We start from the raw sequence: 24,360 nt of genomic DNA, 5'->3' as shown, positions 1-24,360 counted from the left end.
ACAAAACTGTTTTATTTAAGAATCAAAGAAATATATATATATATATATATACATATATATATATATATATATATATACACATATATATATGTATAGAGAGAGAGAGAGAGAGAGAAAGAGAGATAGAGAGAGAGAGATAGAGAGAGAGAACAACAAAAAGACTGATTGTGGTGACTACATCAATTGAGAAAGTCGTATTTGAACCATGCAGTAAAAATGGATGTCCCCCATCTCTCGGCTCAGTCCAGATGGAGCAGCTACTATTGTAATAACACATGCTGAACAAACCAGCAAGCCAGCAGCCGTCATGGAAACTTAGATTTTTTTTTTTTTCACCAGAAAAAAAAAAAAAGCAAATAAAGACAGAAGGTTAAAAAAAAAAAAAATTTCATTCTATTTTAAAAAGTAGAGGAGGAGGCTATCATTCAGTTCCAAGTTGGAAGAATGGCTGGCTTTTGTGTTTTCGTTCCTTCTTTCTTCTGTTTATTATTATTTTGTTGTTTTTTTTTTGCATTTTTCTTTCGTTTCTCTTGTACGGTTCCTTGGGTTTCAGGCCAAGATGATAGTTAAAAGATTTACAGCAGAAGTTAGGTAAAAAAAAAAAAAAAAAAAAAAAAAAAAAAAACCATTCAAAAATAAGCAAACAAGCAAGCAATAGGTGTGGGAAGCATTATTTCAAGAAGAATTCGGTCCAGCTGATGTCAAAACTTGACGGATTTTACAAGCTGTGAGTGAGTGATAACAAGAGTTTCTCCAGCTGCTCATTCTTTGGGTCTTTCTGTCTTTTTTTTTCTTCTTTCATTTCGGCTTTGGGGGCTGGGGTGGGCTTTTGTGGGGGTTTTATTTGCTTTAGGGCAACTGATATTCTCTAAGCCAACAAGATAGATGTAGAAAAAAGTGCAAAACAGTTTCGATCAAATACAGGGTGACATAGTTGAGAGTTCCTCCTCCAAATGGTGTGCACAGTCTAAGTTTTGATGATAGCCTGCCCGCCCTACCCAACTTGTATGACAGAAGACATGGTTTGGATGTTTTAGAAAGAGGAAAAGAGAGATACGCTTTGCTGAGTGCGGGCAGTAAACTGTAAGGAGTCCACTTACTGGATTAGGTCTGGGGGGTGAAGACACGGGAGGGAAACAAGGCAGTCCACTTACCTATGTACTTCAACTTGAGAGCCAGTATTTAGAAAGATAGGCTGCCCAATATGTACATTGGGCTGAGCTGGAGAGAGTTGAGAGGAATTATTTGCTGCAGTGTTGAGGCCATTTGGGACACGCTGTTTACTGTTGAGCACAGTGGCTACTAATGTACCAGCTGGCTGGTGACCGATAAAATTCCGATGAGATGAATGGCCATGAAGTGTTCGCGGCTGGTTCTGGCTGAGTCGGACTGTCGGAGAAACATAGGCAAGTTTACTATGAATAGATGATGCACTGGTTACTTCAACTTCTAGCGGGAGTGGTTTCACTTCATGTTTGACTGGACTTCTGTTCACGTGTAGTCGGTCAGCAGACGATGCACAAGAAAGAAATGACGAGGACAGCGAAGAAACTTCCTGCTTGGGAATGTGTGTCACGAAAGGGGAGGTTTTGGTCACATGGTCGCGGTACTTGTGATGCCGAGACGATTCGGCCATCACGACATTGGGTGGAATGAATGAGAGAGATGCTGATGTAGCTCTCATAGCAGCACTTGATGCAGGAACATGTTGTCTTTGATTCGGAGGGACCATGTGGCTTTTAATGTAGCTGCCATTGCCATTATTACTGCTGACATAGTTACTGTCGGGGATCAAGGCTGAGTTAGTCGTAGTCGCGGAGACAGACGCAGCTGGGCAGCCACCCAAGGATGAAGATGAAGAAGAGGACGACGATGAAGATGAGGAAGAAGAGACAGCTGCTATGCTTTTCATGTTAGCAATATTGCTGGAAGAGGAGGAGGAGGTAATTTCATGTTTAATAGGGGTAAAAGTAAGTGGCTTGCGAGCACTGTGGGCAGAGTTGCTAGCAGATGCTGCTACAGCAGAAATATGATCTAGATCAGGGCTGTCAGGTACTGTTACACAGCTAATCACATTCTTTCGCACTCTTGGAGAACCTGTCAAGAGAAATAAACAAAACAATGAAAGTAGAAAGTTGAAAATGGTTTCATAACATGATAATAATTATGCCAATACAAGGTACTGGCTTATAATTCATAGTACAGGCCTATAGTTTTTCATATCAGCTAAACCCTCTAGCATTTAAACTGGTCATATCTGGCCCAAATATTCTACTTATTTAATGATCAAACTAACCAGATCCAGCCTCTCACACCTACCCTGCAATGTCATTCTAAAAATAAACAATCACGTCTTCAAAATCTCAAAGCTACGAGAAAATACAGGATTAATTTTATAAAGAATGTGAATATGTAAGTATTACATTTGACAAAGTAATCTGAATACAAGACAGGGCATCTGATGTTTAGGGTCTGCTCCTTCGTATGTGAAAAGAAGGAAAAAATTTCTATCATTTTTTAAGATTTCTCTTCTTACAATGGCAAATGAATTTATCCAAATTCCAAAATTTCACTACAACTAATAAACTAATAAAAAAAAACCCTTTAGCATTTAAACTGGTCACATCTGGCCCAAATATTCTGCCTGTTTTATGTTCAAAACTGGACAGATCCAGCCTTACACACCTACCCTGCAATGTCATTCTAGAAATAAACTACCAGATCATCAGAATCTTGAAGCTTCAACACAAGGAATGATTAGCTCAAAACAATGTGAATAAATAAGCATTACATTTGTCAGAGCAATCTGAATACTAAAGAGTTTAACAGAGTCACTGTTGATAAGCAACAAGAATGGCAATATATTACACTGTGTAACAAAATTTTTGTGTTTTTGTCTTTGGTCAGTAAGAGTTATTTCCTATTTGCTTCCATCTAGAAATCAAAGGAAATGACTACTTTTCCCTTCAAACTTTGCTTTCCTCACCTAGATGTCAATGTTTTGAAATTGTCCTATTTTCCATTACATTTCAGACAGATTCAGCACCAAATTGCTGAAGCAGAAATATCGTTATAGCAAACATTCTGTTCAATACCACAGATTTGCTTGTGTTTGGTCAGCAAGTGTTATTTCCTATTTGGTTCCATCAAGAAATCAAAGGAAATGACTACTATTCCCTTCAAACTTTTGTACCTGAACATCAATGTTTTGAAACTGACCTATTTTCCATTACATTTTAAACAGATTCAGCCCTGAGTTACTGAAGCAGAAATATCGTTATAGCAAATATTCTGCTGAATACCATAGATATGCTTGTCAGTTGCTTGATCTTAACCACCAGAACATGTCCCTTAGCGGCTGACAATATGTGCATCTCTGATGATGAACAGGAGCAGTGGGAGAGCATTATAGCCATGTGTCGAGAGGGATTCTTTGGGGTTTGAATAAATGTAACAAAAGCAAAGTTTGAAGGAAATATTAACCATTTTTTATATTTTCTAGGGGTAAGCAAATAAGAAATAGCAGTTGCTGCTTGGGGACAAAAACTGGGTTACGCAGTGTTTTGGGAAATACTGACCGAAAGCTGACGATCCTGATCTTGAGCTACAGTTGCCACTGTCGACACTATTGCTGTTCTGGACATAAGGATTGTTGACATGACTGCTGCTGCTACTGCTGCTAGTACTGCTGTGATTACTGTGCTGCTGCTGCTGCTGTTGTTGCTGCTGCTGCTGTTGGTACTGCCGTGGCTGATGCGCAGATGTCTGATGGCTGCTGTGTTTAGTACTGGTATGTACATCACGAACTCTGCAGAGGAGAAACGGGGGAGAGAAACCGGTCAATGGTGAGTTTGTAACAGAAACAGCTGTAGTAGACGTGTGTGTGTGTGTGTGTGAGAGAAAGAGAGAGAGAGAGAGACAGACAGACAGACAGGGGTTGCTCTATGAAAGGGAAACAACACATTTCAACAGCTTACAGAAAAGGATAAGAGGTTATTTAACCCTTTCATTACCAACCCGGCCGAAACCGGCTCTGGCCCTGAGTACAAATATCTTGTTTTCATAAGTTTTGAATTAAAATCTTCCACCAAACCTCAGACACAATTTATGTTCCTAACACTAGCTGAACGATAACTAAGTTATTTTACTAAATTCTTTGTTATATTTAAAGTAATTGAAAGAAACACAGAGCATCTCAACAGAAATACAGTAACGAAAGGGTTAATGACACAGAATAATTACATTGTCAAAACATTTACGTAACTTTATTACACACACTAGAATCCTCTTTGTTAATGGTTTTATTTACTCATCTTCCCTGCTCTGAATCAAAATGTTCTCAAACGACAACATTAAACAATCTTTGATACTATTCTCTTGACAATTATATACCGTCTGACAGAAACGGGTAAGAACTTTATTTACTTTCTAAACAAAGCCAGTGACAGACAGAGATGACAGACGGTGACAGAATGACAGACGATGACAGATAGTGGCTGAGATGAAAGAGATGACATTACTAGAAGAAAAGGAAAAACAAAAGACAACAAAAGGAATGATTTAAGAGCAAAAAAAAAAAAAAAAAAAGCAGGAACCTTACTTTTTGACCGTATCCTTTAAATGCCTCTTGGATTCTTCTTCATCCTCACTATCAGAGCTGATGGTGATTACGCTGACCGCTGGACTAGGAGTGTCGGCTATAACAATAGTCTGGCGGTGGTCACCTGAACCTCTTGTACCTGTGTGGCTGCTACTCTTGCTGCTGCTGCCGCTGCTGCTGACTTTGCTACCCAATGGCACCGCTTGTGCTTCATTGCTCCAGCCAGTTAGACGCAGGATCTCTTCTTTGTGCAAGCTGTCCAGTCGTGGTGGTGTGTTCTCCTTCACACGCTTTTTCACAGGAGATAACTGGGTTGAGGTACATATTTCCTTACTGGTCCTGTGAGAGAGAGAGAGAGAGAGACAAACGTTTCACATTAAAACTGGTTCTGTAAGGGGTACCAAACACGACACACTAAAACCAACAACACTGAATACCTCTTTCATCTAGTTTAATACCAAAACAAAAAAGCATTTAACCTTTTTTTTTTTCTTTGGGGTCTTAGAAAAGGAAACTCTGATGCTCATAACCTTTTGCAGACCTCCTCAATTGGAGGGAATTGATCAATACCTATTTCTTTATTACCCACAAGGGGCTAAAACATAGAGGGGACAAACAAGGACAGACATAGGTATTAAGTCGATTACATCGACCCCAGTGCGTAACTGGTACTTATTTAATCGACCCCGAAAGGATGAAAGGCAAAGTCGACCTCGGTGGAATTTGAACTCACAACGTAACGGCAGACGAAATACCACTAAGAATTTCGCCCGACGTGCTAACGTTTCTGCCAGCTCGCCGCCTTTGATCAATACCTATAACGTTTTTTGCAGGGGCTCTACAACTAAAGAGAGAAAGGGCACTGCCTATTACTTGTTCATTTTCTTTAGCATTTCTAAGACTGGTAGATGGAAAAGAGACAGGAACTACAACTCAAGCAGCAGTTTTAAGTTAAATCTTGTTACTGTCCAAGATTCAAACCTTTAGCATTTAAACCGACCACATCCAGACTATTTAACCTCATCAGCAAGGCTTGATTAGAAAAGTACTTCTGAGAGATTTTCTAAGTGGTGCTTGTTCAAAGGCACTGAATTTTGCAGTAACACTGAAATAGTTGCAAAGTCGGTTAAAGAAAGTTGGGGTGATGGAATAAATAGCATCAACCGGAAGAAGCCTCCTTAATATGTGTGCCTTCACCCAAAACCCTTGATCAGTTTTTAGAAACCCATCGATGATTATTTACTACAGAAGAATAATTGCTGATGTGTAGTGTGATGAGGTATAGGTGTATCTTGTAACAGGGGCTAAGGAGCTCTCTAAAGCTTAGGGGGAAGTTCAAAGAGAGACAACTCTACACTAACTTCAAACTGAGCGAAAATGCAATTTAAACTATTTCGTCCCTTTAGTAAAGTTTTAAACAATACAGGGCTGAAATACATTTGACTAGAAATCTGCTCGTTCAGGGCTCCCCTGGGGCTAAATAACAAGAACAACAATTTCCAAAATGGGCCATGTGAAACCGCTAGTCTATAATTAAACAGCTTTTTGTAATTAATAGTTCCTTCATAATTGATCAACCTCTGTAATTAACATTATCTACAATTAAAAATCTTTGTAGTTAAGTCTCTATATAATTAAACATAGTCTAATTAATAGTTTATTTACAACTAAATAACCTCTGTGATAAAGTTTATTCATTTAAACTTAAACAGCCGCTATAATATACAGTCTAATTAGAACAATCTGAAATTAACAGTTTATTTAATTAAATGTCCTAAGCAATAAACAGACTATTCACAATTAAACAGCCTCAGCAAAAAAAAAAAAAAAAAAAAAATCCCAATCCATCCGTAGTTAACAATATTCCTAATATGGAAATTATCGAAGAAACAAAATGATTTCACAAAATTACCTCCCTTGAATATCTTTTGTCTTTCCAGAAACTTCCATAAAATTCCTTTCAAATTTTTAGCTTCGTAATTTGTAACATAACTTCACATCATCCTCCTCATCATCATCATCATTTAATGTCCGCTTTCCATGCTAGCATGGGTTGGACGGTTCAACTGGGGTCTGGGAAGCCAGAAGGCTGCACCAGGCCCCAGTGTGATCTGGCAGTGTTTCTACAGCTGGATGCCCTTCCTAACGCCAACCACTCCGCGATTGTAGTGGGAGCTTTTTACGTGCCACTGGCACAGGTGCCAGACGGGGCTGGCAAACGGCCACGGGCGGATGGTGCTTTTTACGTGCCACATTCTTTTTGTGATGGTAGCCTTGATGAGCAAGCTTCTATTCCGTATGCCACCATACAAATACATCCAAATAAATGGGTGCGAATATATGGACAAAATGCTCGGTGGCATCTCATCTGTCTTTAAACATTCTGAGTTCAAATTCTGCTGAGGTTAACTTTGCCAATCATCCCCTTTCCGGGTCCAGTAAAATATACACCAGTTGAGCACCAAGGTTGATGTAATAGCCTTGTGCCAAAATTTGAAATTCTCCTTATTATTATTATTATTAGGTTGTCCCAAAAGTTCGTAAACACTTGTGAAAATTGAAGTTTTACTCGCCAAGTACTAACAAAAACAACAAAAATTATTCCTCAAAATAAAGACCATTATTTTCCAAGACTTTCTACGAACTTTTGGGACAACCTTATATTATTTTGTTTTTGAAGGAACCGGTGCCTTTAATAACTGATATGTCTTTCACTTTTGCTGCAAGGCAAAATCACTTTCTACCTCGTTGTCTGCAATGTCTTTCATGGAAATTACTATTTGATAAAAATAAAGCAATGTAAAAGCACAAACCTATTTTTAGTTTGCCGCTTGCTTGAATGAGACTGGGACGTTTGCCTCACTGTAGGCAGACCAAATGTGCTCGGTACTACACTGGCAAGATTCCATTGTTGGTTCGCTGACCCCTACAAGAAGAAATCAAAGTTAAACATTTAGTAAGACACCACAACATGAAACATGGAAGAAGCAAAAAAAAAAATTTTTTAATTAACAACAATAATTGCTTCTAAATTAGAGACAAGGCCAGAAATTTGTGAGTAGTGCCAATTGCTTAGTGCGGATGGAATCTATGAAAGAGGGAGACCCAGGAAGGCATGGATGAAGAAGTGAAGGCTGATTTCAGGATATTGAGCCTCACAGAGATGACAAAAGACTGAGATTGGTGATAAACTATACTCAAGAAGAGCCTCCCATCAGGGCAATGCTTTGTGCACATACTGGACCCTCACTCAGCACGGCACCAATTCATACAGATCGAGCCTTTCCTAGCCCCTCATCTTCTTGTCTCTCATCCCACCATCACTTCTCTAATGAATGCATTATTCTGTTGCTTTAATTAAATGGGAACAGAACAACATATTGCAATCCTCTATTTGTGCTATCAGGCGTCTCTCTCCCACTTTCTTCTGACATCAAGGGCGGACTGAACTGTTGATCAATCAGGCACTGCCTAAGGACCCAGAGCTCTGAGGGACCCACACTCTACATGTTAACCCTACCAAATTAATGTTAAGGGGCTCCAGTAAATAATTAGGCCCAAGGGACCTCAGTACTCTCAGTCTGCCCCTGTCTTTCATCCATCATTCTTAACAATCTCATATCTACCATCGATCACACTACCCAACCAACTCATCCTCCCATCTTTATTTATTTATCACTAAATTCACCCCAAAGTACCTGTTTTTCTCCACCCCCCCGTCACTAAAGGTTTATCACCTCCACACCTTGTGAAATTGTTACTCATCCACTTCCACCTGTCATTTTCTCTCTCATCCTTATTCTCTCTAACGCTGTGCCATTATGCTGTTATTCTTCACCCTTTCTGTACAACCAACCACTCATCCCCTCCCCTCTCAAACCATTTCTATTCACATCCATTTGTCATTTCTCTCCCCCCCTCACCACCTCTAACTAATATTTACTGCTGATCACCACTCCATCCCTACCTTCATCTCTAACCATCTCTCACTCACCTCCCACAGTCTTGCAACCCCTATTCACCTACCCTTCCTGATCTTCTGTCCCCATTCTCTCTTCTGGCCACCTTCTTATATTCTGAAGGTACATTCTGACACCCTATCATCAGTTTTCTTTTTCTAGCCTCATCCCAACTTCTCTCACCAATCCTTATATAATAAAGGGAATAGCTATATTACAGATTTCCTCCTCAGCAGTGGTTCATATCCACTTTTTCTCTATGGACTCCCTTTGATTCCTATTTTACTCTACTGGACCCTCATAGTCATCTGATGGCTTTAAAAAATTCTATTATATTTTTATAATTAAAAGTTATAGGAACTGTATAAAAAAGATTAAGATATTTTGTGCACCGTAGAAATATAATCAATTTACTTTTTACACTTGTTTCAGTATTTTGACTGCGGCCATGCTGGGGCACGGCCTTGTAGAGTTTTAGTCAAACAAAACACTCCAGGACTAATACTTATTATATCGGTCTCTTCTGCCAAACTGCTAAGTTACGGGGAAGTAAACACACCAACACTGATTGTCAGGTGGTACTGGGGGAACAAATACAGGCATACATAGACACATATGCAGACATATATATATATATTTGGTTGACAGTTTCTGCCTACCAAATCCACTCACAAGGCTTTGGCTGGTCTGAAGTTATAGTAGAAGACACTTGCCAAAGGTGTCATGCTGTGGGATTGAACCTGGAACCATGTTGTTGGAAAGCAAGCTTCTTACCACACAGCCACACCTGCACCTATTTATTGCACATATATTTTAACGGATAAATTGTATATGGACCCCTAAGGGTCATATGGACCCTGATTGCAAACCACTGTTCTACAGCAATAAATCTGTTCCTGTAATCCATAGTTTAACTGTTCAACCCCCAGGATTAAGCTATGTCCCCTCTCTACTACACACCCACTCAGTCAAGGAAGGTTTTTAGTGTAGTAAGTTATATGCCAGCCTCACCAGTGTTGGTATCATATAACAAAAAAAAAAATACCTAGTAAAACCTGTAAAGTAGTTGGTGTTAGGAAGGGCACTGAGCATCTGAAACCATGGCAACGTTTCATGAACAGGAACATGATTCAGCTTTTCACACATCAGATCCTGTCAAACTGTTCAACCCATGCCATTATGGAAGATGCATGTGATAATATACACATACATAATAGCATATGGCTTCATGGTTAGAGCACTGGGCTCACATTCACGAGGTAGTGAGCTCGAATCCTGGACCAGGCTGTGTGTTGTGTTTTTGAGCCAGACACTTTACTTCACGTTGTTCTAATTCACTCAACTGTAGAAATGAGTTGTGATGTCACTGGTGCCAAGCCGTATAAGCCTTTGCCTTTCCTTTGGATAACATCAGTGGCATGGAGAGGAGAGGTTGGTATGCATGGGTGACTACTGGTCTTTCATAAACAACCTTACCCGGACTTTTGTCTTGGAGGGTAACTTTTTAGAAGCTATCCTATGGTCATTCATGACCGAAAGGGGTCTTAGTCCTTTTTAACAGCACAGATATATGCCAATAAGAATAGCCTACATAAGTGCTTGTTCCATCTGCTGGAAACAGCAACCAAATAATCTCTCTTAACGCATGCCATTATTCAAATTAAATAAGGGCAAATTAGAAATAATGTAGCCTTGTACTGAAAACAAGACATTTATGAAAATATTTTCGAACATGAGGGTTATGTGTTCATTTGGGAATGACCCGGGGCTAAATGAGGACAACAGCCTATACCCATATCTGTGTGGGTTAACAACAACACATGTACACACATAGACACGCACAAAAAGAATTATTGAGTTAGTAGACAAAAAAGGGGGTGAAACAGAGGAACGTCCCAGATGAAGCATTCTGGTTTTTATCTAAATTTGAAAAATATTATTATTGAAATTGAAACAGAGAGTTTGGTAAAAAGTTAAAGTTGGGCTTTCATGCAGAGATGTAAAGTAATTCAGAACAGCAAGGTTAGGGAAAAAGGCATGTAGAATACAGAATATAAAAAAACCCAAAAAAAAACACTTTAATCAAATACAACTCTTCAAAACACGTAGGTTTGAGATTTGAGGCAATGGATAATAGCTTTTATTTGTTTCAGTCATTGGACTGTGGCCATGCTGGGGCACCACCTCGAAGGATTTAATGAAATATACCAACTCTAGTACTTATTTTTTTAGTTATTATTTTATCAGTCTCTTAGGCTTATGTGCTAAGTTACAGGGCTGTAAACAAACCAACACCACTTGTCAAGCAGTGGGGGAGGTCTCCAAACACGCAGAGACGTGTGTGTGTGTGTGTGCGTGCGTGCGCACACACAATGGGTTTTCACAGTCTCTGTCCACCAAATCCACTCACAAGGACATGGAAGCTACAAAGATAACATTCACACACAAACATATTATATAAGACTGACCATCCCTGTTGTGAAAGGTAACCATGATACAAAGACATCGATGAATGAACACTGCAACAATAATGGATGGCACCAAAATACACATTGAGCAGTATCGAAGGTACACCGTAGATTTCAAACAGATACCATTCCAGTTAGTTATGTTATGATAATACCACATACCACCATCCTCAACACTCAATGTCACATTTCGAAAGCTAGTTCTCTTGGGGGATGGGGACATTTTTTGAAAAATTCTATGTATTCTTTGTATTTTCAATACATTTTAAATCTACTTTTGATTCCAGAAGATTTAGAAGAGAAAGGTAAGTGACAAATCACTGCCACCACCACATCATCATCATCATCATTTTAACATTCACTTTTCAAGGTTTTTTGGGTCAGACAAAATTCGCTGAGGCAGGTTTTCCATGGCCACCAGAAGCTCTTCTTATCGCAAACTATCAACTGCTTCCAAGCAAAGTAATATATACCCTGGTTCTTCGAACATGAAACAGTACAATGGTCAGACGTGGTTTCCATGGGAGATTGCAAACAAACAACACTCTCCAGGTAACAGTGAAGTTTTGTTTACAAATAAAGTATGATGTCAAGAAGATATGAATACACATACATCTCTCTCTTTCTCTCTTTACCCCCACCACCCACGCATGGCTGGCTTCTCTCAGATTCTGTCAGCCAAATCCACTCACAAAGCTCTGGTTGACCTGAAGCTAAAGTAGAAGACACTGGACAATCTAATCTCTTCAGGAATATATGTAATGTCATGGGACATATATTCTTGTTAGGGAATTTTAATACTACAAGCACCAGTATTTTCATATTATTATTATTATAAAGGCAGCAAGCTGACAGAATCGTTAGCACACTGAGTGTAATGCTTAGTGTTATTTCACCCGTTGCTCTGTTCTGAGTTCAAATTCCACCGAGGCCAACTTTGCCTTTCATCCTTTTGAGGTCGGTAAAAATGAGTACCAGTTGAAAACTGGGGTCGATGTAATCAGCTCATCCCCTCCCCCAAAACTGCTGCCCCTGTGGCAAAATTTGAAACCATTATTATTATTATTATTATTATCATCATTATTATTATTAACAACTTGTGAAAACGGTTGAGTCTTCTGTGCAGAGTTATAAAAAGGCCTTTGTCCCCGAAAAGTTAAAACAAAGAGTACCTCCTTGTTTTCTGATATTTTAAATTATGTTTGGAGCTGAAAAGCATTAGTAAAGATGTATTAGTAATGAAAGACCAAAGAAATAAAAAAAAGAAGAAAACTCCCAATATATCAAGCAGCAGCAGCTATGAATATATATTTGTTAATTAACATATGACAAAAGGACATTTCTAATTATCATCGCAAAGCATCATAACAAACTAACAAGTCATTAAGAACTGAAAAATCAAAACGTTTCAAGAGAGGAAAACATGTCTATTATTATTATATATATATCTTCAATTCAATTCAATTCAATTCAAAATAGTTGATTAAAGACTTGAAATCTCGAGTAGTAGGGACAGATTAACCTGCTGAAGCACTCCCGGTCAGAAGAAGCCGCTTAGGAAGTATTTTTTTTTTGTTTTTTTAATTTTTAGTAGCCATCACCAGGTAGCCAGGCAGTTGGAACCAATGTATTAGTAGTATGAGGCATGCATGACTATCAAAAGAAATGGAATGGATGAACAAAGATGATGCGATAAAGTGAGAAAAAAAGAGAGCAAAGAGAAAATGAATGATTGGCACGAAATCAGAAGTACTTGGGGGCAGTAACTAAAGGTTGTGACCAGGTTTTGGGCCCTCGTCTTAAGTAAATATAACTTACTTGGTGTATTTGTTCATATAAATACATACATACATATATATATATATATATATATATACACATACATATATATATATATATATCTATACATACAGACATATAAACATACACATATACGTATATTTATACATATACATATATACACATATATATACAAATACATACACACACACACATATATATACATACACACACACATATATATACATACACACATACATACATAAATATATACACATGTACACACATACATATATATATATATATACACACACACACACACACATGTATATAAATCTCTCTCTCTCTCTCTATCTATATATACACACACATATGTATGTATATGAGAGAGAGAGAGAGATGCACATACACATGTGTATGTATGTATGTATGTATGTATGTATATATATATATATATATATATATATATATATATATATATCTATATATATATATATCTATATATATATATATATCTATATATATATATCTATATATATATATATATATATATATATATGTATTTATGTAGGCATGCATGTATGTGTATATATATATATATCTATATATATATATAGATAGATAGATAGATAAATAGATAGTTAGATAGATAGATAAATAGATAAAGATAGATAGATAGATGGGGAAAGTGTGTGTGTGTGTGTGTGTGGTGAGAAAGAGGTATTTATCAGTCAGAGGTGAAACAACTAATTTCACAGACACCAAATTAACACACAAATAACAACACATAATAATTAATAATTTCCAATACGGGAACAATCCAAGACATTTTCAGAGAAAGAGGCTGAGAGATATTCAACCACACAAATAATCCACAAGGATTACATTAAGGGCCAAACGATTCCCTGTAACTTATTTTTTTACTGATTCCTAAAGAATGTAAAGAAAATGTTGATGACCTCTTTGCCATTCATCATCACATCAAGGTTGCTAAAACAATTTACAAGAAAATAACAACAACAACAAAAATCTTATTGGTTTTTTTTTGGTTGTTTTGTTGTTTTTTTGTCCCCCTATAAATCTGTGAAATGATAAAATGCTAGCATTAGGGAGCAATTCAGAGTGGTTTAGTTGAGATTGACTGAAAGAGGAATACAAAAGTAAGTTTTGAATAAAGAGAGCTATATAATCGGTGTTGGCTTCTCAGCTAAGGCATGCACGTAGGTGTAACTATACAAAGTGGTAGTAGTAGTAGTGGTGGTAGTAGTAGTAGTAGTAGTTGACTTCAGTTATCGTCACTAACGGCAACCAGAGCAGCAGAATGCAAAGCTATAAGAACCTGAAGTAACTGAGACAAAAAAACAAATGTTAATTTAGTAAATGAGAAAAAAAATAACAAGAAACACAGCAGAAGTAAATGTGAGACTTCACATTAGACAGATGAATGAACAAGTTCATATCCCACCCTTACTCTCTCTCTCTCTCTCTCTCTCTCTCTTTCTCTCAATGTGTGTGTGTATGTATGTGTATGTGTAATATAGTAGATCTTCTAATCACTTACTTGTTTCTGTCATTAGACTGTGGCCATGCTGGGATATCATCTTCAAGAAGTTTACTTAAACAAATCGACCCCAGAACTCATTTTTTTAAGACTGGTACTTACTCTATCGGTCTCTTCTGTCAAACTGTAAAGTTGCAGGACCGTCGACTGTAAACACAGACACAAAGACACACACATACATATGCATATCAGTTTTCCTTGTACCAAAACCACTCACAAGGCTTTGGTAAGCCTGAGGCAATAAGTACAAGACGCTTGTCCAAGGTGTCATGCAGTGGAACTGAACCCAGAACCATGTGGTTGAGAAGCAAATTCCTTGTCACACAGCCACGCTGGTGCCTATATGTCTACATATATGTATATATATGTATATGCCTATGTGTGTGTATTTATATATATATATATATATATATATATATATATACATATATATATATACACATACACACACACATACACAATTACACACATACATAAGTGAGCAAACAAATGAAAGACAGTGGCACTCAGCACAGTTGGTAAGATTTGCATATATCATTTGATAACAATTGGACTCAGTTCAATGCAATGTTCATAGGTTTTCTATGAGCCTATGAACCTCTACGTAGCATGGGACTGGAGTCAAACTGGTGTTAATATATATGGTAAGCTGGCGGATTCATTAATATGCTGGACAAAATGTTTAGTAGCGTTTTATTTGTCTTTATGTTGTGAGTTCAAATTCTGCTGAGGCCGACTGTGGCTTTCATCCCTCCAGAGTAGATAAAATAAGTACCAGTTGAGCACTGGGGTCAATGTAATTGACTTACCATTCTATGTATGTATGTATGTATGTATATATATATATATATATATACAGGGTATCCCAGAAGTTGCGCACCACCGTGGTTTTTAAAAAAAATACACTCTTACTGATTTCAAAAACACTTTATTGAAATAAACTGTAACAAATGCTCAAACTGAGCACCCTCTACAATAAAACATGCAGAAAAAAACAAAATAAAATAAAATGCTTAAATTATTTTTAATGTAAACCAGAATGGTGCGCGACTTCTGGGACACCCTGTATATATATATATATATATATATATATGTATATATATTGTCTTCAGTACTACTCATGTTTGAGCTTGGCTCATCTAGTGCCTCCACGACATGGCTCAGAAGGCCAAGTCAGGAACGGAACAATTTCAGGCATTGATCGCATAGCAGAAAGAGTGGTGGTCTTGGCTGGAGTTGCCAGGACTTGCAGCCGCCGTCTCTATACACGCACACACACACAACTATCCTCTATCTAGAAGTTATGTATCTGTCTGTATGTGTGTGTGTGTGTGGTGTGTGTGTATATATATATATCTGTAAAATAATATGTGACAATTATTCGGTTATTTGGTCAGATAACCGAAGAGATGGTGTTGTGGATTTCCCCCTCGGCATCCGAAACTCAGAGTTTTATCTTGGCTACCGAATAATTGTCACATATTATTTTACAGATAAATTTCCTCTATTTACATAATATTGAGGTCTCTCACTTTCTTTTGTTATCTTACAGTTTTTACCAATATATATATATATATATATATATATATATATAGTGTTGCATAATAGTGGTTTTATCTCTAATTCATATTTTATATATTTATACTGTGAAATTTGATTTAATACTAAATTGAATTTTTCCCTGTAAGTTTGGAGTTATACTCCCTAATATTATTATTATTACATATATATATATATATATATATATATATGTATATAACTTTTAGCAACGATAATAAGCTTAGCCAGAAGAAATGAAGGAATGGTACCTTAGTTTATTTATATAAAGCTACAGAGAAATTCTCCAGATTTTCTAAAAGAATGAAATAAAACAAAGTAAAATAAAATTAAATATTGACTTTACTATGTAACACATTCTTAAACATAATGACATAAATATCTTATTTTACTTCATTTCATTTCCTTGAAATATTTGAAGACTTTTTGTATACGTTATGTCCTATAACTAGGGCACAATTCCTTAAATTCTTCTGACCAACCTTATTATTATTACTATCATCACTATATATTATTATTATTATTATTATTATTATTATTCCGTAGTTTTATTTTTATAGCGTGCTTTCACTTCACTACCGAGCACAGCTCTGTGTGCCTTGGGTATGTGTTGTGATTTGTTGTGATGCTCTGATGGTTATTGTATGGAAAGTGTTCTGCGTAGGATGTGTGCAGTGCCTAGTAGTGCAATTTTCTGTATGTTATATGTGTTTGTAAGTCCTGGTGTTTTTGTTATGTATTTGTCTGAGTGTTATTATTATTATTATTATCAGTATATATTGTTATGATTACTATATATTATTATTATGTGTGTATATTTGTGAATGTGTGTGTGTATGTGTATATATATATATATATATATATATACACACACACACACACATATATATATATATATATACACAGTCACACACATACCCACACAGTGCCCAAGAGAAATGCTATCATTTAATAAGCATATACGAAATGGCAGAGTGACTTGTGGGGCTGTGTGCATACATGATTGTGCATGTGTGTGAATAACTGTGAGTATATATACGTGTATACACACACGTATACACAACACAGGGATATGAGGCAAGAGAAAGATATATCGAGAGACAAACTTATGAAAGAGAAATTGAGAGAAAGCAACAATAACTGGAAGATGGTAAGAAGTGATGAGAAGAAGAGGAAGAAGAAGAAGAAAGAAACCAACACCATGCATACCAGCGAACGTTTTTAAGAGTGGTGGCAGCAAAAGAAAAACTGAGGGAGGTAAAACAACCATAGAAGTCTTTTGTTGGGGCCTACCATAAACTGTTGAGCTAAACTCTGAGGCTGGTCTGAACAAAACATAGGGACTGAGTGTCTTCTGTGTAAGCTTCATGGCAGGTATGAAGTTGAGTAGTAAAGGCCAGGGAGGAACCACCAAGCCAGCAGTCTACAACGGCATCAAACATTCCAATATTGGTAAACCCAATCTTTAGTCTCAACAAGAATTTAGCAACGTGGAAAAAGAAAATTGTGTAAGAATTTATATATATGTATATATACATATATATATATATACATGTATGTATGTGTGTGTATATATATTTTAGAAATAGAAATTTCTAGAAAGACAGAGCTAATATTGATCCATGAGCAGAATAAAATTGTGTAACTGTAGTGAAATTTATTCAAAGACAAGAAAGCTAAACAATCACACACACAAAATATATGTATATAATATATATATAACACATATATATATATATATATAAATATATAAAATATGTATATAATATATATATAACATATATATATGTATGTAATGTGTGTATTTCTATATACAATATGTACATAATATATATATATATATAATGTGTGTAAATTCACACACACACACACACACACACACAAACTAAAAGTGAGAACATGTTTATCTGTTTGTGTGTACTGGGGATTAAGCAAAAAATAAAAATAAAAAGTCCATTTCAGTTCAAAAATATTTCGAATAATTGTTCTCTGAAACACAAGTCCTTTTACTTAAAATAGTAACTTTCTAGGCTCTGAGCCCCAAAACTTGAAGACTTATTTGTTAATTCATTTTATCAATGCAGGATAAGGGATTTCCATCCATTCGTAAGAAAAGAGAGAGAAGATAGAAAGTGGTTTACACATGCACGAAAACATTAATCAAATGCATATAGAAACACACGCAAAATATCAAATCCATACAGCTAATGGCAAACATATGCAACCAAACACAATGATCAATAAATAGGACAAAAGACACAGACACAGAGATACAAACGTAGAGCTTATACACACAGACAAATAGATACACAAACTGACACACAATTACAAAGTGTAGTTCTTTTGCTTGCTTCGGTCATTAGACTGAGGCCATGCTGGAGCCTTGAGGAATTTTTAGTCAAAGAAGGAACCCCAGTACTTTTTTCTTTTCTTTAAAGTGTGGTACATATTTTATTGGTCTCTTTTGCCGAACTGCTAGGTTACAGAGTTACAGGGACACAAACACTCCATTTGGCAAGGGACACACACACTCAAGTTGGAGCGGGTGGACAAATACAAAATCATGCAGAACCACATCTGCACCTGATTTTATATATACATATATATATACAATGGCGGTGCCCCAGCATGGCCACAGCTCAAGAGCTGAAACTGGAAAATAAACACACATATATATATATATATATATATATATATATATACATACACATAAACAGGCTTCTTTCAGTTTCCATCTACCAAATCCTCTCACAAGGCTTTGGTTAGCCCGAGGCTATAATGGAAGACACTTGCCCAAGATGTCATGCAGTGAGACTGAACCTGGAACCATGTGGTTGTGAACCAAATTTCTTACCGCAGAGTCATGCTTGCACCTATATACTCAGACAAGACACATACATACAAGGGGTTGCTGAAAAGTTTCTGGCTTTTCAGGTATCGTTAAATAACAATTTGTGTGTGTGTGTGTGTCTTTGGTGAGAAAGTTTTACTTCCTATTTGCTTCTATCTAGAAATCAAAGGAAACGACTACTACCTGGACATCAATGTTTCGATTTGTAGAGGGAGGGAAGAAGGGGAGGAATTAAAACGGGTGTTACACCTGTCACCATGTATATTTAGAAAGAAGGAAGGGGAGAAGAAAAAAAAATCATTAGTGTTGAGAAATACAGTGAGAAACAGTTTGTGTGTGTGTGTGTAAGATAAGTAGTGTAGTCATTGTAGTAAATTCTGATTAAAAATGCAGGAATTTTAAGTGCAAGTCTGTCAACACAACACAAACCTCATATATATATTATATATATATATATATATATATACATACACATAACAGGCTTCTTTCAGTTTCCATCTACCAAATCCTCTCACAAGGCTTTGGTTAGCCCGAGGCTATAATGGAAGACACTTGCCCAAGATGTCATGCAGTGAGACTGAACCTGGAACCATGTGGTTGTGAACCAAATTTCTTACCGCAGAGTCATGCTTGCACCTATATACTCAGACAAGACACATACATACAAGGGGTTGCTGAAAAGTTTCTGGCTTTTCAGGTATCGTTAAATAACAATTTGTGTGTGTGTGTGTGTCTTTGGTGAGAAAGTTTTACTTCCTATTTGCTTCTATCTAGAAATCAAAGGAAACGACTACTACCTGGACATCAATGTTTCGATTTGTAGAGGGAGGGAAGAAGGGGAGGAATTAAAACGGGTGTTACACCTGTCACCATGTATATTTAGAAAGAAGGAAGGGGAGAAGAAAAAAAAATCATTAGTGTTGAGAAATACAGTGAGAAACAGTTTGTGTGTGTGTGTGTAAGATAAGTAGTGTAGTCATTGTAGTAAATTCTGATTAAAAATGCAGGAATTTTAAGTGCAAGTCTGTCAACACAACACAAACCTCATATATATATATATATATATAAACAGACTTCATATATATAATTTTGGGGGTTGCTTGTGTGTGCATGTCTCTGTATGTCTTTCAACATATAAACAATACAACACAGAATGTGTGCAAAAGACAGAATTAGAATTTGTTCCAAGAACAGAAAAACACTGGCTGTTGTTGAATACATCAATGCGATCATTATAGTAGGCTTGTACTAGTCTCAGTAATTTCTAGAATGATTATTGGAATCTTTTACTTTCAGGATATAAAAAAACACAAACATTATTCAAGAAAACCTATATTGGATTTGTCTTATTTTTATAAGTTTCATAGAGGAAAAACTGCAAATGGAGTGACATCAGTATACAACCAGAGTACATAGGGTGAGAATGCAGTGAGTGAAAGAATTTGCAGGAAGTAATTTTCCTGGCTCAGAAATGAAGACTTCAGCCTAAAAGGCAACAAATGAAAGAGTAGATGGAACCAGCCCTCAGGGAATGATTCAGTAGAAATCACAACGTATAGTTAATGCCACTCATGTTAGTATATACATACATATTAACACCCAAGTATGTTACAGTAGAAAATGACACTCTGTATGAAATAACATAATAATCGTATTACACCAACTGGCAGAAAAATGTCTGGAGGACAAGTGTTTCTGCTTGCATCAGCGTATGTGTGTGTGTGTGTGTGTGGTGTGTGTCTTTGGTGAGAAAGTTTTACTTCCTATTTGCTTCTATCTAGAAATCAAAGGAAACGACTACTACCTGGACATCAATGTTTCGATTTGTAGAGGGAGGGAAGAAGGGGAGGAATTAAAACGGGTGTTACACCTGTCACCATGTATATTTAGAAAGAAGGAAGGGGAGAAGAAAAAAAAATCATTAGTGTTGAGAAATACAGTGAGAAACAGTTTGTGTGTGTGTGTGTAGATAAGTAGTGTAGTCATTGTAGTAAATTCTGATTAAAAATGCAGGAATTTTAAGTGCAAGTCTGTCAACACAACACAAACCTCATATATATATATATATATATAAAAACAGACTTCATATATATAATTTTGGGGGTTGCTTGTGTGTGCATGTCTCTGTATGTCTTTCAACATATAAACAATACAACACAGAATGTGTGCAAAAGACAGAATTAGAATTTGTTCCAAGAACAGAAAAACACTGGCTGTTGTTGAATACATCAATGCGATCATTATAGTAGGCTTGTACTAGTCTCAGTAATTTCTAGAATGATTATTGGAATCTTTTACTTTCAGGATATAAAAAAACACAAACATTATTCAAGAAAACCTATATTGGATTTGTCTTATTTTTATAAGTTTCATAGAGGAAAAACTGCAAATGGAGTGACATCAGTATACAACCAGAGTACATAGGGTGAGAATGCAGTGAGTGAAAGAATTTGCAGGAAGTAATTTTCCTGGCTCAGAAATGAAGACTTCAGCCTAAAAGGCAACAAATGAAAGAGTAGATGGAACCAGCCCTCGGGGAATGATTCAGTAGAAATTCACAACGTATAGTTAATGCCACTCATGTTAGTATATACATACATATTAACACCCAAGTATGTTACAGTAGAAAATGACACTCTGTATGAAATAACATAATAATCGTATTACACCAACTGGCAGAAAAATGTCTGGAGGACAAGTGTTTCTGCTTGCATCAGCGTATGTGTGTGTGTGTGTGTGTGTGTGTGCACATGCGCACAATTAGATAAATTTGTGTACCTGTGCAAACATGTAGATAAATACCCATTCATCATCATCATCATCGTTTAGCGTATGCTTTCCATGCTGGCATGGGTTGGACCCGGGTGAGAGATGGGCTGAATCCTGGAAGTACTGCTATACCAGGCCAACCTGTGGCAAAGGCAGAGCAAGCCCCTAACTCTTCGCCTCGTTCTAAAAATCAGTTTAATATCGATGGTCCCAAATAGGGACCGTATCATATCTGATAAGAACAGATACTACACTTTGATCTTAGCCAAAAGGCCGATCTTGATGGGTGCGAAAAGTGATGGTGCCTGGGGTGGCTGTTTAGGCCAAGGGTGATATAGAAGAGCTGGGGGGAGGGGGCATTTATCACAGGGGACAAAGAAGTGTGAGTCACTCTTTGTGTCTTCGACATCTGATCTCTGGCTCTTAGCGTTTGCTATTTTCCATCAGGACCATCCCTTGGCAATGATATGCCATCACTTTGGGAAGCCCTTGGTGATTGTCTCCCAGTATTCGGGTCAAGGTAACAGTGAAGGAGAGTGGCCTTGAGCTAGTCTTGGAGGAAATGGAATTTGGGATGTTTTGCAAGGTCTGGTTGACTGGAGAAATGTGTTTGAGGCTTCCATATGATGTGTGTCCTGATTAGCAGAGGGGCAATGTCATGCCGATGGTAGCTTCAATGCTGAACAGTTCAGCCCATCTGTATATACTCACACTTATAAATACACATATCAGCAGCATCTTGTACACTTGATGCCACCACCCCATCCCTTCAAACATCACCTGTATTCCATATGACAAACTGCTTGTTAAACAACAATGCTGGACCAGACTGTCAGCCAAGCACCTTTCACTCATACAAATGACAAGCTTTGCTTTTTCGGGAGTTTCCCTGTTTAGCAATTGTGATATTTTAAAGACATAATTACTAAACAGTAAAGGATAGGGGTCAAGGGTTAAATGGGACTCAGTGTGAGATTCTATTTTGGTTGAAGCCAACAATAGAAACAGACCTGACTGCTCTCTCTCTCCACCATCAAATAGCCATGGGATGATGCACTGTAATATTTATCATAGGCGAAGGAGTGGCTGTGTAGTAAGTAGCTTGCTAACCAACCACATGGTTCCGGGTTCAGTCCCACTGCAGGGCATCTTGGGCAAGTGTCTTCTGCTATAGCCCCGGGGCCAACCAATACCTTGTGAGTGGATTTGGTAGACGGAAACTGAAAGAAGCCTGTCGTATATATATGTATATATATGTGTGTGTGTGTATGTGTTTGTCCCCCTAGCATTGCTTGACAACCGATGCTGGTGTGTTTACGTCCCCGTCACTTAGTGGTTCGGCAAAAGAGACCGATAGAATAAGTACTGGGCTTACAAAGAATAAGTCCCGGGGTTGATTTGCTAGACTAAAAGCGGTGCTCCAGCATGGCCACAGTCAAATGACTGAAACAAGTAAAAAAAAAAAAAGAGCACTGTTGAAATGTTAAATGTCAGGTAAGTTATATAAACACTGGTGGGGGGAGGATCGATTACATTGACCCCAGTGGTCATCTGGTATTTATTTTATAAACCCCAAATTTGCAAAAGGCAAAGTGGTCCCCAGCAGTGTTTGAACAACTCAGAATGTGAAGATGGACAAACTGCATTAAAACCAGCTACATCCAACCCAAATAGTCTACCTGTTTTATATATGTTCATACTGGCCATATTTGGCATCTCACACCTAGTGTGCAATGCCATTGTCAGAATAAAGAATTCGACAGTTGAAATCTCGAAAGCTACGAGACAATGCATGATTAATTCAAACAATGTGAATAAAGAAGTATTGCATTTGACAGAATAATCTGAATGCTAAATTCCAGCTTAATCCTTTTGACATAAATCCCACCTGAAACTGCCTTTGGTTCTACGGAACAAACTTTCTTTTTTTAAAGTTATCTAAATTAAAAAGCTTCCTTTTTAATTTAGTTATGTTCCAAACACCAGCTTCACAATGGCAATTATTTAACTAAATTTTTCCATTATTTTCAAAAATTAATTGCAACAAAGACCGATTTTTCAATAGGAATATGACAACAAAGGGGTTAATGATAAAAATTATTGCACTAAATTCTTCATTAATTTCAAAATTAATAGAAGCAAGGACAATGGATCTCAACAGAAATATGGCAACAAAAGTGTTAAAATAACATTTTAAATGTTTCACTTTCACTTTCTCTGCTACTCTAAGCAACGAGACGAACACTTGCTACTTCAACTGCCTTTCACTCACTCTGTTGGTTTTCCAATATCTCAATAGCATCAGAGCAAATGAATACCACGCTGCTAATTATTACATATATTATTAAATGGATACTTTGTATCGATTTGCATAGTTTTACTTTGGAAAGTAAGTTCTGTGCTGAAAGCACCAATTCACTTCCTCTGAATGTCTGCATCCAATCATATTTTATTTCAAGACACTGAGCCTTATGAAGGAGATGACAAAGGACAGAGATATTTGGTGCCTTGCTGCGCTTAAGAAGACCTCTCTACAACAGTAGAATTGATACCGGTGCTGGTGCCACATAAAAAGCACTCATGCCACGTAAAAAAGCACTATACTGGTGCCACGTAGAAGGCACTGGTGCTGGTGCCACGTAAAAGGCACTGGTGCTGGTGCCACATAAAAGGCACTGGTGCTGGTGCCACGTAAAAGGCACTGGTGCCATGTAAAAGGCACTGGTGCCACGTAAAAGGCACTGGTGCCACGTAAAAGGCACTGGTGCCACGTAAAAGGCACTGGTGCCACATAAAAGGCACTGGTGCCAAGTAAA

General features: G+C 37.2%; 1 protein-coding gene and 1 non-coding gene across 5 annotated transcripts in view; both read right to left on the bottom strand.

Moving 5' to 3' along the window:
- Positions 1–501: 501 nt before the first annotated feature.
- The window catches only part of LOC115224221 (homeodomain-interacting protein kinase 2), a 225,363-nt gene continuing 201,504 nt past the window's right edge, over positions 502–24,360 (bottom strand). For all 4 annotated transcript variants that reach the window (XM_036513303.1, XM_029794999.2, XM_029794998.2 and 1 more), the window contains exons 12-15: positions 7,414–7,526; positions 4,601–4,939; positions 3,579–3,808; positions 502–2,097 (exon numbers count right to left, since the gene is read on the bottom strand). In XM_036513303.1, coding sequence (XP_036369196.1) covers positions 1,151–2,097; positions 3,579–3,808; positions 4,601–4,939; positions 7,414–7,526 — 1,629 coding nt within the window. In that variant the 3' untranslated portion in view covers positions 502–1,150. The remainder of the gene's footprint in view (positions 2,098–3,578; positions 3,809–4,600; positions 4,940–7,413; positions 7,527–24,360) is intronic.
- On the bottom strand, positions 21,642–21,828 carry LOC115224590. The gene has a single exon (XR_003882870.1). It is a non-coding gene; the product is annotated as a U2 spliceosomal RNA (small nuclear RNA).

This window comes from Octopus sinensis, linkage group LG25, assembly GCF_006345805.1.
Source record: "Octopus sinensis linkage group LG25, ASM634580v1, whole genome shotgun sequence".
In the NCBI taxonomy this organism is placed as follows: Eukaryota; Metazoa; Mollusca; class Cephalopoda; order Octopoda; family Octopodidae; genus Octopus; species Octopus sinensis.
The sequence above is the reverse complement of the archived record's forward strand: the minus strand, read 5'-3'. Positions and strand labels throughout refer to the sequence as shown.